This window comes from Salvia hispanica, chromosome 3 (genome assembly GCF_023119035.1).
Source record: "Salvia hispanica cultivar TCC Black 2014 chromosome 3, UniMelb_Shisp_WGS_1.0, whole genome shotgun sequence".
Classification (NCBI taxonomy): domain Eukaryota; kingdom Viridiplantae; phylum Streptophyta; class Magnoliopsida; order Lamiales; family Lamiaceae; genus Salvia; species Salvia hispanica.
The window spans coordinates 13,143,603-13,157,791 of record NC_062967.1 but is presented as its reverse complement, the minus strand read 5'-3'; the positions used below and the strand labels follow the sequence as shown (position 1 = coordinate 13,157,791).

The following is a 14,189-nucleotide window of genomic DNA, read 5'->3' as shown; positions in this document are numbered from 1 at the left end:
GATGTACTAATAGAATTTGCCTTGGTCGTAGACTAGCTTCTAGAGCAAGTAAAGTGACGTATTTTCTAAGTGAGGTTATTGTTAAAAGATGTGATTATGTGAGTGGGGTGTGGAGGGGATGGAGATGATTTTTGGGTGAGGTCGTTTTAAAATAATGAAAGTAGATCTTGGATAGAAGAATTAAGGCGTCAGAACAAAGTCTTGTACTATGATTCAAAGTAAACCATGCAAGATTAAAGTGGAAGAAAATGTTATTCATATCGGATTAGAAAATTAACACAATTCATAAAATTTGTGATTTTCAATTGTACCACTTAATGTCAGTAAAAAAATAAAATACTCCTACATATAATAAAGGTTAACGAAAATAACAAAAAGATCAAAAAGATAATGCCAAAAAATTCTTCATCATAATGACTATATTATTTTATTATGCAATTCAAATTTCAATAACAAAAACATTTAAATTTTTTTATATTTTTTAGTATATATTAAGATAAATATTGATTTCATTGTTACACTAGCTATAACTTATTTTAGAAAATTTAACAAAAACACAAGGTATGAAAGTATAACACAAAAGACATAGAAAAAACTTAAAATTAAGCTGTAAAATGATTGAATAAAATTTTGTTTGAAAATGCATAACGTACTATATCAAGCATTCAACTTATTTTATAATAATTAATTATAACAATAGTTTTGAGTGTTTTATTAAGTACTATAATAATAATTCATTTATATTCTAAATTAATGGATTTTTCTAAAATAATAGTGTTAAATTGACATGATAAGAATTATGAAAAATTATGAAATCCGCTTAACTTTGACTTAACTTTGACGCATGAAATAATTTTGGGAAGAAGAAGACTATTGAATAATGTGTGGACTATTTGTGTTTTGGACCTGTATATTAATTGTGTTGGGCTTGCTCATTTAATTAATATGAGGCCCAATGCTGATAATAAGTCCAGCCCGGTTTTGCAGGCCTGTTACTTATTTGATGGCACAGATGCATGCCACGTAGCAGCTCCACAAGGATCGTGCTTCTGAGCCGTTGGATTAATGTGTGTGTTTGTTATGAGTCTAATGACTCTTCGGTTACACCCTAATTCAAAACCAGAACTCTCTCTCTCTCTTGCGCCTTTGCTCTGCCTTCTCTCTAACCTCTCTCTAGATTCCGGCCGCGTTCGCCGGCTATCTTCTCCAGTCTTTTGTTCTCACCGTTGATACTTGGTTATATAGAGCCATCTTAGACTTAATCAATAAAAGAGGTCCCGGTAATTAGCGAATCCCGAGTGGTCTGATCCCTACAGTGGTATCAGAGCCATGGGAGGATCACTTGGGCGCGCCCGGCTAGCAAATTAAGAAGGTGGGCTCAAAAAAGTCGAATAGCTTCTAGGCCTCCGGTATAGGCCCTGAGGTGAAGATGATTACACCTTAACGAAGGGGTAACCGCTCTGGTAAATTGGCTAAACCTGTACTTTTCCAATATGTGCTTAGAACCACTAGGCTTGGGCTTTTGTTCTTGGTAGTAACCGCATGGCCGCAGTCTAAAACTCTGTGCTCTTGTCTTCTTGCATGATCTTGGTGCTTATAGCTTTCTTTTCTTCCGCTGCTTGCTTGTCTTTCTTTTCTTACTCAAGGTGTGTATCTCAGAACTCTGTTTCTGTGTCTTGAGTAAATTACCTATCCACTCTGTGCCTTAACCGTCTTGAGTGACCCCCTGCGCCCCCATATATTGGGTGATTGTGAACTGGGAAATCCTCTTGCCGGGGTACACGTGACAGATAGGGAGGAACTCACCTGGACTTGATCTTTGTGTGTCTGGGATCACCTTGAGTTGTTTTACCTGTGTGTGTGCTTGCTGCTAGCTGCATCTGTGATTATTGCATGAAAAATCTCTGCATCTTTGTTTCTAGTGGATTTTTTTACTGTTATTTGTTTAAATCCACTATCTGTGAAAGTAGAGTTGCTTGCTTTGCCCTTGGAGTGTTGAGTTCTTTTGTGTGTGTTAAAATCTTTCTCAAAATGACTCAGCCAGTTGGCATTGTCCCCTTCAATGGGAAAAATGATTTTGTTATATGGAAACAAAAGGTTAAATGTGTTCTGATTCAAAGCAAAAGGTTTTCAAAGCCATTGAAGGGGTCCTTCCTGAAAATATGTCTGCTGAGAAAAAGGCTGAAATGAATGAGTTAGCTAGGTCTTCAATTATCCTCAACCTTTCTGACTCTGTGATTAGAAAGGTTGGGGCTATTGAATCTGCCAGTGAGATGTGGGCTAAGCTGGATACCCTCTATACTGAAACTTCTATGTCCTCTATACATCCTGGAAAAGCTTTTTAAATTTAAATTAGATCTTTCAAAGGACATAGATGATAATATTGATATTTTTCAAAAACTGGTCCAGGACATTAAAAGGTCTGGAGATAAAACCATTGATGAGTATACCAGCATAGCCCTCATGAATGCTATCCCTGATACTTATGGTGATGTTAAGGCAGCTATAAAGTATGGAAGGGATAGTGCCCCTCTAGACATAATAATCAGTTCTTTAAAGTCAAAAGAATTGGAGCTTAAAGAAAACTTTAACCCTAAATCTTCTCAAACTGAGGCTTTGAATGTGAGAGGGAGATCTAAATCTAGAGTGGGATGGCAAAGAATTCCTCTCGAATGGTGTTAAGTCAAACAGAGGCAAGGAAGTTCCAGTCTAAAAGTAAAGACCCTAAGTTTAAAAGAAAATGTTTTAATTAGATGAATGGACACATACAAGTGCATCGTAATAGACCCAAGAAAGGTAAAGAATCCAAATGGTAATAATCAACTTGGAGGCTGTTGCTAATCTGGCCAGAGATGATGGTGCAGATGGCGCGTGCTCTGGCGAACCATGATGTTTTTCCGTAAACTCGCCCGAGTGTTTCTTACCAAAATGACTGGCTAATTGATTCAGATGCACTTTTCACATATGTCCTTTCAAAGATTCTTTTTACTTCTCTCAAACTCCGTGTGAAAATGCTTTGTGTCTTATGGCTAACGACAAGAAGCAAAATCCTCGGCATCGGGCACCGGCTTTAAAGTTCGAGAAACGGTTACTTGCCGCCTTGAAAACGTGAGATATGTGTGTCCGATCCGAATTACACCGTTTATCTTGGTCTTGTCTTGAATTTGAGGGTTTTGAGGGTAAGTAAAGGTGGTATTGCGATGATCTCGTAAAGGTGTGCTGCGCCCGTTTAAAGTCGTGAAAAATGTAATCAGACAGGCGTACTACTAAGCCTCTAACTAGTTATGATCATAGTGTAACCGGGTTAAAATGGATAAGTGCTTTATCGTGCATAATAGATTTGGGCAATAATGAAATGTATAAGTTAAAACTTTTGAAAATTCTAAAATGTTTACTGAGTTGGATTTCAAAACGGTACCCTTTCAGGAAACCCGTGTCATGGGAAACAACATAGGTGTCTTTTCCCACCCCTATGATCGAAAATGTGTTAGCCAAGTCAGTTCTTGAAAATTTCCCGTATACGGATGCTTCTGGGGGCCCTCGCTCCGTTACTACCCACTCGGATCTCTGGGTATTTCTTATCCATTGTGAATGATTTTTTTCAAGAAAAGTTTGGTGTTTTCTTTTAAAACATAAGTATGATGTCTTTCAAACCTGTTCAAATTAGAGAGTTTTAATTGAAAATCAAACTGGAAAATGTATCAAGACCATTAGGACAAATAAGGCCTTGAGTTTTGCAATGCTCAAATGGGATTCTTCAGGTCGTACTGATTAGACATAAAACTGCTTCCTACACCCTCAAAGAAATGGTGTTATTGAGAGATGAATAGGACTCTGCCTTGAAAAGGTTAAAGTGGTCTCCTCGTCCAAAAGTGGTTTGTCAAAAGTTTTGGGGCGAAGCTTTACAATTTGGGCTGCTATTTGATAAATAGATCCTTCGTTCCTCTTGGGCGGCGTACGCCGAGCATGTTTTCACTCGACCCAACTGTCACACCTAAGGGTGTTCGGGTGTAGTGCTTTTGTCTGGTCTGTAACCGATAAGTTAGACCCAAGGTCTAGGAAGTGGTGTTTTTGTTGGCTATCCGCATGGTGTTGGGTGGTTATGTGGACGCTAAGCTAAGGATTTAACCTGGTTTGTCAGGAATAGGGATGTTATCTTCAATGAAGATTTAATTTCCCCCTGTGTTGTCCCTGTGTCCCCCGGCTTCCCATCCTCGATGGGCGAACCCTGCTGAGGTGGAGCAATCTCGAGGAGCAGGCCCCCGGGCTGCAGGGGCGTGGAGTCCCAGGCGTTGATGCTTCCACCGATAACAGCCAGGGCAGCTGAACTCTTCCCCTATCAACCCAGATCCTATACCCCGAGCCTCTAGAAAACCAAGACCCCGACTCATGAAAATGTTTTTGATGGTGAGCCACAACCCAAGAATAATCCGCATTACACAATTATCGCTTAACTAGCGATGTAGCCAGTTATGGTTGGTAAAGTCCCCGATGACTGGGTTCTTATGTGAATTTAGTCGGCCTCTAGCTTTTAATGTGTTCAATTCGATGGAACGGCCTCAAACCTTAAGCAGTGCTCAAAAGTCCAAGTACTAGGATTTATGGTTTAAAGTAGGAAATCCACTGCTCACAATAAAACTGGATCCTTGTGCCTCCTACTGGTGCCTGTATTGACGGTGGCTGCTCAAATTAAAGACGAGATCGTAGGCCGAGGTACAAGGCTAGGTCAAGCCAAAGGTTTTACTCAGCAAGAGTGTGGGATTGATCATACAAATTTTTGCTCCCGTGGTTAAGTTTACTACCTGTAAAGAGCGATGCTTGTCTTATAAAGCTCATTTTAATCGGGGAATTAAAGCAAATGAATGTCAAAAACCGCTTCATGGCGACTGATAAACCCATATACATGAAACAACCGTAGGATTTTGTGGACCCAAACTTTTCCAATCATGTGTGTTTCGTTTAAAAAGGCCTGTATGGTCTTAAACAATCTCCTAGGCAAGGGAATATTAAGTTTAATACATGCATGCGTAAGTTAGGTTTTATTGCGAGACCCTTTTGATGCCTCGTTTCGTACGTGGAAAACCTCGATAAAGTGCATGTGTTCTTGCCGTCGTATGTGGATGATATGTTGATTATGGTCCTTGCATTAAGTCTATTAAACATGTGCAAAGTGTTTTATGTGGAAATTTTGACATGAAAGATTCGTGATGCTAAAAATATTTTGGGGATCAATATCCTTGTGGATGTGAAGTCCTCTTCTCCGGTCCTTCATCGAACCTTATGCGCAAAAATTCTCGAAAAGTTTAATACGCTTGGTGCTAAAATCGCTCGTTCCTTTAGCCGTCATTTTATGCTAAGTAAGGGACCTTTGTCCTACAACTCACAACTGAGAACAAGCTATGCAAAAAAAAAAAGGTCCCTTATTCTAATGCTATCGGCTTTGTGATGTATTCATGGTTAAGACTGACCCGATATCGCTTGCTGTCAAGCTGCTGAGTGTATACATGTCTAACCTCGGGCCGTTGCATCGGGAAGCTCTTAAGTGGTTGCTTAGATATCCGAAAAAATACTTCTAAGATGGTCAGTTTTCAAGACGATCAAGGTGTCAGTTGTATGGATTTGTCGATTCTAACTATGCAAATGATAGGACAGAGTGAAGTCCACAACTTCCTACGTGTTCTTGAAGCTCATAGGTTCAGGTTAGTTGGAAATCACAACTCCAACACATCAGAAATGTTTCACAAACTACTGTTTCTTTCTTAGTTGCTAAGTTTCATTCTGAATATTAGATCTTACGGGATCATTCTTGTGTTACTAACGATTCTACTTAAGTGTGCAGGTTAATTTGAAGAAGATGAAGACTCAAGTTCTGTGTAGTACTTGATCTTAGTCTAGGGTTCTTCAATTGTATCTTCTTGTACTCGTGTAGAGTGTAATCTTAGTATCACACTTGTATTGGCTTGTATTCCTGAGATTAGCCATCTCAGACTTAATCAATAAAAGAGGTCCCGGTAATTAGCGAATCCCGAGTGGTCTGATCCCTACAAAGACAATATAGAGAATATTGTGACCTAACGGTAATTTAATTTTGTTAGAGCATCAGCAGCGCGGCTCGTCGCCGTCCCTATCTCGTTCCACCGAGACGAGACGACGACGAGACCGTGTTGCAAACACCATCTCGTCCCTGCCAGCTCGCCGTGTGTCTCGCAGAGAAGGGCATCGGCACGAGACAGCTCGCCACGCGCCTTGGCGACATGGCGTGCTCCGGTTCGTGCGTGACACACACTCGCCGGCCCGCGAGTGTGCGTCGTTTATATCTGTTTAAAATGTTTTTTTTTTAAATCAGGAAAATTTAAAAATAAAACAAATAAAAATATTGTAATTTTTAATTTTTGTATTTTTCAATATTGTAATAAAAATCAAAAATTAAAAAATTAAAATTAAAATAAAAAATACTCCATAGGATTTCAATTATGTATTTTCGTTTGGATGTTGTAATTTTTGTAGTTTTTAATGATTTAATGAATTATTAGTATTAATTTAATATTTTAATAAAATATTAATTGAATTTGTTGGAAATAAAAATAAAAAAAGAAATTAAATAAATAGTTAAGGGATGAGATGGTTAAGAGATGAAGGATGCAGGTGCTATTTTTTAGTTAAGAGATGAGCTGAAAAGTACAGTGAGGCCTATGTAGTTAAGAGATGAGATAGTTAAGGGATGAATAAGAGATAGTTTGATTCAGTGGGCAGTGAATACAAATTACCCCAATTTTGGTTTAGTGAAATTAATTATGATTAGTCATATTGAAAAATTATTTAATTATATTACTACAAGACTGGCTATTGCGGCTGCGACTATTTGAAAGGATAGGAATGCGAGAAAAAATTCCCTAGTCAAGGAATACTAAGTTGGCACCCTTATTTAGTATGTTACACTAACACATTTTCGACAAATGAAATATATATAACCCCAATTCTAACTAGATATATAGATTATGGAAATCTTTTAAATGTAAATATACACCATTTATTATATGAAAAGTTTGTCCCCATTCCATGTATATAATATACACCTTATATGGGGAGTGATCAATTGTTAATTCATCATTTAATTGCTAACTACAACTAATTTAAGGCCACATGATTTTAAAAAACGTGTGGTCTACAATTTGCCACGTGTAATTTTTGTTTTTATTAATTAAATCGAAAAAGATAAAAAAAAAACGCCAAATTAGGGTTTTGGATGAAAATGTCGATATAGTGTTTCGAAAATATCAACACAATGCTTTGAGAATGTCAACACAAATTTAGGATTGACATTGTATATGCTTTATATTGACATATTATCTTAGCTGCATTGACATTAACCTGTGTACGAAAAATACGAAAATTCTAGATTTTTTTTTTCAAATTTTGACGTCGGAACATATGCATGTAGTATATCGTTGGAATCCTTATAAAATTATCGTTAATTCTATATATGTTATATGAGGGATGTAATCAATTGCTAACTAATTACCAATCCCAAATTGAGACCAATTTTCAACCATTAGATTAGAAGATCACGTGGTTAATATGATGTCAAGTGTAATATATTTTAAATTTAAATAATTATTAATTAAATTAAAAGGGTATTAATGTCAAATCCTATATGTAGTAATTATAACTAACTACTTTCTCAATCCTCAAAATCATCTCAAATCTTTAAATTTACGTAACTCTCTCAATTTAAATTATTTTTTCGCAAAAAATATATCAAATTAAAGATAATTTAATAAGGATTCCAACGAGATCTCAATTGCATATGTTCCGACGATGTTCGGGTGATGAAATTTGATAAATTATATTTCAATTTTCGTACATGTTGATAAGCAGCTATTTTCAACAAAGGCAACAACAAATCTCAATATATTGTAGGCAAAATCTCAATATTATGCATGTCCAATCTCAATAAAAATGTGTTGATATTCTAATGTCATATTTTTTATATTTGTAATACACAATGTTGATATAAAAAAACACTCACGAAAATTATCATATGATAACATAATGACGATATTACCCTTTTGTTGATATTTTGTCTACTATTTATTGAGATTTTGTGAGCTTTAATCTCATCCACTCATTTTAAAATCCAAGGGTGGAGATTTAGTCTTGATTTTGGATTAGGGTGCTAAAAGCATTAGAATAGGACCCTGTTATATGAATTTAAAGTTTTGGGATTTCTTTTAAAAGTTAGTTATAACTAACTTGACATTAATATCCCTATTGATATTTTGGAATTAATCCTATGACCTTATTGACGTTTTTTGTTGATCGCATTGACATTTCGTGGTTAATGATCTAGGCCTTTAATTTAAATATCTAATGGCTATTATTGAGTTGGAGTTAGCAATTAAGCATTGAGTTAGCAATATAACACTCCCCCATTATACATATAGTTTCATCATTTCATGTTTTAAAATTATTAAATTATTTTTTCACTAGGTCATCTTATACGTAACTTAATATAAAAAAATTGATCACATCACTAATTTTAAGATATTTAGGAGATTACGTTTTTTCTTCTTTTATAAATACGAAAAATGAAGAGAATTAAAAAGTGCAATTATAACTTCAAATTTATTGGAATTAAATATACTACTCCATATAAATTAAATTAATAATACAAATAATTATGTAGTGTATAAATTAAATTAAATTAAATATATTGGTAGTTACATATAGTATAGACATTAACTGTATGAATATTATACATTCGATTAAATTATAAAAATTGTTAATAATAATAAGATAATCTAAAAAGTTAATTTTAATAATAATAATAATAATAATAATAATAATAATAATAATAATAATAATAATAATAATATGATGATGATGATGATCTAAAAAACTAATTTTATTACATTAATGAAAAAACATCATAAACAAAATACTCCTTAACACAAATGATTGTTGCATGATAAAGTAAATAAATTTAAAATTTAATGAACTAAAACTACTAGTATTGAAAAAGTGATCGTCATCCCAATTATTATATATTATGTGGGTATATATATTATTTAGCAAACTTTCCGTATAATAAATAGTGTATATTTACATTTAAAATGTTTCCATAATCTATATATCTAGTTGGAATTGGGGTTATATATATTTCCATTTGTCAAAAATGTATTAGTGTGACATACCAAATAGGATTACTAACTTGGTATTCCTTGATCAGGGAATTTTTTCTTAAGGAATGCTGCATGCATGAAGGTAGGATTTTTGGAGAGTAACTGTCACACTTATAGCTTTATATAGATCTATAGGATTATTTAACACTTTCTATTGAAGAAAAACGAGGAATCGCCTCTGCGAAGTAGACCTGTCCAAGGTTTAGCGAACCGGTGGTTAAAATCAAAACTGTAACCGTCGGTTATGGTTCCAAAGCGAAACCCGTGAGAATTTACTCGAACCAAAACCATTAATTTTTGAACCGTGGTTCGATTCCGATTCAAAAAATTTCAAACCGTAACCACCGGTTCCGAAATCGTGGGCACCTCTACTGCGAAGTAGTAATAATCACAAAACAATCGCTGTTAATGAACTGTGACCGTATACTCTTTCGAATATATATAAAGTTAGGTCCATAATATTCACTTTTTAAAAATCAACTCATAAACAAATAAAATTGTCGTTGTATTGGTTCTTTTTTCACAGTTACGTTAAAAATTAACGATCAACCGTAGATTAGTGATTAGTGAAATTTTGATTGGATTAGGCGATTTTAATTCTTATAGATAAATTTTTAATTTTTTTAATCAAATATTAAAAAATAGTATATTGTAGTATAAAAACCTGATTCACTTTATTCCTAAGTCTTCATCTTTATTTTTCTCTTTCTTTCTCCCACATCCGAGAACCCTGATTTCTCCTTCTATGCAACTTTATAAATGAACAATCATTCGTTCATATACTATTTAAATTTTTAACAATTGATCCGAACAATGCACACAATAACACAACAATTTGCTTAAATAATCATTCGTCATTCGTTCATACAAGACATAGTTTTAATAGGTTTAGATTCAAGATTAGTTGATCTACGAAACTTGATGAAATTTTATATCTTCCTGGTCTTAACTAAGATGAGTTATATTATCACAATTAAGTTAAGTTATTCTTTTATTAAAAAAAAGTATCTAATCAATTTTATTATATTCTATCACATATTTTACGTGTTCAAAAGTTTTGCTGCAACTTAATTAGGATGGGGAAAATATAAATTAACTAAGATTATACACTTTAACTTGTACTAACATTTTTTAGTATTCAAAAGTGTATATGGGTTAATGTTATTAACAACGATTGTTTTGTCATTATTATTGTACTTCGCAGAAGCCATTCCACGTTTTTCTTCAATACAAACTGTTAGTATAAAAAACCACATATCTATTTTTTACTCACAGCCCACTAAATCAAGGTTAAATAAATTAAATTATACTTAATAATTAAAATCTAAACTAAAATCGCCGCTTCGCAGTCTTCGTCCTCACAATATTCTCAAAATTATTCCCAAACTTAATTTCATTAAAGCTAAAATCATTTCTTCCTCTCGAAGGCGGCGGAGTTCCTTTTTCCGATCAGTTAGACGGAGCCCTCATTCTAGTTCTTCTCATCTTCAAGTTTGTTATTTTATCCAATTCCTCATTTCTTCGATCCTCTTAATTTGTTTATAACTTTAGCCAATAATTGTAATTTATTAATTAGTACATCCGAATAATTTATTATGTTGCTGAATTCAATCCAGCAAGAAGCTTCTCCTTCATCGATAGGGATTGGTAAAGGTAAGAGTGATTGGGGGTTTTGGGCGATGTTTCCTGAGGATTTGATATTTGAAATTCTACATAGGGTTGATGAAAAAGATTTGATTTTGCTGAAATCCGTATCGAAAGGTTGGAACTTTGTGATTTCTAGAATTTGCATCCCTAGAATGTCCCCTCCCTCCCCTGCTGCTCCCTTTTGGAGTTTGCTCCTTTTCAAGGACCCCCTTCCTCCCGAAGAAGGCCGTGAAGTCGGCGACCCATTCTTGAAACTTCACTACTTGCTTATGCACTACTACGTGTACGGACACTTCATGCCTCCAAGGTTTCGTTTGGACAACACTGACCACTTATATCCGGCTATGCTTCCGGACAAGTGTGATCATTCCGGCATTCGAGACTGCTGCAATGGGATGCTACTCTTAGCCTCCTCCTCCCGATATTATGTCGCCAACCCGGTCACAAAACAGCGTATTTCAATCCCAATTAACCCCCAACACCAACGTACCGACATCAAAACCATCCATTCCTCATTGATTTTCGATCCCTCCCTTTCCCTTGACTATAGGATTGTAACCTTCAAGGCGGTTAATCTTCCATTGGAATTATATATCTTCTGTTCCGAGATGGGACAATGGCGCAGCCATGTCCTCCCTCTCGAGCCTCATGGCCTCCACGGCTCTGAGTGGCTTCCCCGCTCCGTTTACTTCAACCAGGGTCTCTATTCTCTCTCCTTGGCTATGTTCTTAGTGTGCATTGACAACCTTCTCCCCGGCCCTAGTGATCTAAGAGCTTGGGCTATTGAGCTTCCTGATAAAGATGTGATCAAACTTAGAGATAAAGATGTGATCACACCTAGTGAGAGTGGGTGCATAGGTGTGTCTTCAGGGTGTTTCTACTACTCCAATCGTGACACTGGAGGTTCATACATGTATGTGTGGATGTTGCGCTATAATGGGAGAGATTCCAAATGGGTTCTGATGCACACCATAAGCATTGCTGATGATCTTGTTGAAAACACCATACGTGGTCTTAGACGCACCTTGTATTGGAAAAATTTTGATTGCTTTAGACCTCGTACCTTTTACCCCAAGGACAATGTATTGGTTATTGCAGCTCCTACAGTCGTGGCCTCATATAACTTAAAGACCAAATTTCTCGACCAGCTTTGCAGTTTAACCAAGTGGCACTGCGACCGGAAATCTTATCATTTGGATGGAAATTGGATATTTCCCTTCTCGCCATGCCTGCTCATACTCCCTTGTCAGAGTTTGGGAGAGTAAATCATTGTAAGTGGTTTTTCTCTAATAAAGCCCTAAGATTTTTTCCGTTTGAAAGATTCATATTTGTATGAATATCTATGTTTGAACTGCTCTGGGTTTATCCTTTCTTTGATACCATTACCACCAATGTATCATTATCGTCGGCATCTGCTTTCCTTCTTTAGAGGTTTTATTTGTACAATCACCTGAAACTCCCATGCTTCTTATCGTAAGCTGTAAAACTCAATTCTGTTCTTTTGTTCGAATTCGTAAGAGAGAATAATTGTGCTTCAAGTTTGGTTTTCTGCTCAAATACTTATAACAAAGGCTACATTTACCAAACAATATCTCACATGAATATGATTACAGGTAGCGCATTGAAAGTATGCAAACATGGAGATGTTGTGGCATAGCCCCCGCAGGTGGCTGGCGAGGATCAAGCATAATCAAGTTTGTGGTTAACAAACTCTCTCTCTTTGGGTTAATTTCATGAATGACTATGATAATTATATTGAGTAAGTTAGTAAAGTTGTAGTCTTGGTTGTGCACAAACATTAATTTAAACTGAACTTAGCTTCAGATTCAGATTCAGATTCAACTTTGCTAAAACTCTGTTGTAATTGTTTTTTTCATTTCTTCCAGAAGTTTACCATTTTCTCATTTTGGCCAATGATATGATAAATATAGATATGGTCTTCTATTGTCTAGAAACCATAAAGCATTCCCAAATATCGATATGGTTTCCTGGATCAAGTAATTGAAATTCGATGTATGTGTTGACATTGTTGTGCAACTTTGGGATGATAGAGAAGGAATTTTTATTGTTTTTGCAGCATATGAGATTATTAGCTTTTCTTGTAACTAGCCCGCTTCATTTTGAAGATTAGCCTTAATAGATAAATAAAAGTATAGGGTAATCTATTACTTTGGGATATCATATACCCTTGATAATTTCTATCATTTGAGCCAAGTTTGCTGGACTCATATCTCATTGGAGGAGTAGGATTGGAGAAATCATGTTAGTAAGGATAAGAATAGTCAATCATGTAAAGTAAACGTCCCAAAGGGGCTTGGAAACTCATCCGCTTTCGCTTTAGAATATGATGTTCATCTTTAGTTGGTTAGTTCATTATTAATTTGTTATCTAGCTTGTAGAAATGAAACTGAAACCATTTAGACCTTGTTTTGGATAAGCATAGGTTGATGCTTAGGCTAGTCCATGTTTGTATTGTTAAGATTTACTTGAAGAATCGGTCGCAAATGAATCTTGAAAATGAAGAAACTGATTAGATTGGTCCCATTTTGTTGTAAGTAATTATGCACTGGATCGATTTGCTCGAGGCCTTAAGGTAAGGTTATGCATTGGCTATTCATAAGTTTGTTTGTTAAGAAGAGATTAAGAGAATGAGATTGCTTAATGGTGTAGTTTGTTTCAACCGCTTATAGTTGTGGTTGAAGAGAATGAGAGTATGCTGAGTGATAAACCGGAAAAACTTGGGATTTCAGCAATAGGAGTGATTGCAGCCGGAATCGACGTCTTCTCCAATTCAATCATCTAGATTTTCTTATAAGAATTCTTGGTGATGCCTTAGATTATAATAGGAGCAATGTTGCAGTGTCATAGTGTGGTTTGTTTGTTGAATTAAGGAATGAAAAGTAGAAATATGTGTTTTAATTTTGGTCATGAATGAGTATGTTCATCACAGTAGAGAGTAACACAAACCTCTCATATATCATATGTTTTTGAATTTTTGACAAATGGAGTTGAGATCACAAACCTTAGTTTCCTCACTTCATCTTGTTAAGAGATCCCGCTATTTAAATTCATTAAACCACTATTTAAATCTAATGCTTTCTTAGCGGTTGAAGATGACTGTTTATGGCTTGAAGTCATCTTGTTCTGACCTTGGCGACGATATTGGTCTTAGTAGAGTAGACTGATGGTGTGTTACAACAGCAAGTTCATTGTTCCCATTTACGCTTTATAGGAGTATATGTACACGTAAGGCGTCTATTCCACCAACTTTTATCCGCCAAACATTTCTTCAAACTCGTGCCTCTAAGAAATGAGACTCCTAATGACGGCCGGAGTGAGTAACTACTATGAGTACAACAT

The 14,189-nt window shown here is 35.4% G+C and overlaps 1 protein-coding gene across 1 annotated transcript; it reads left to right on the top strand.

Moving 5' to 3' along the window:
- The first annotated feature begins 10,679 nt into the window (after nt 1-10,679).
- On the top strand, nt 10,680-12,733 carry LOC125215486. The gene is made up of 2 exons (XM_048116910.1): nt 10,680-12,100; nt 12,443-12,733. Exon 1 carries the CDS (start codon nt 10,778-10,780, stop codon nt 12,092-12,094), a length of 1,317 nt encoding a protein of 438 aa, XP_047972867.1. The 5' UTR covers nt 10,680-10,777; the 3' UTR covers nt 12,095-12,100; nt 12,443-12,733.
- Nucleotides 12,734-14,189: the final 1,456 nt, after the last annotated feature.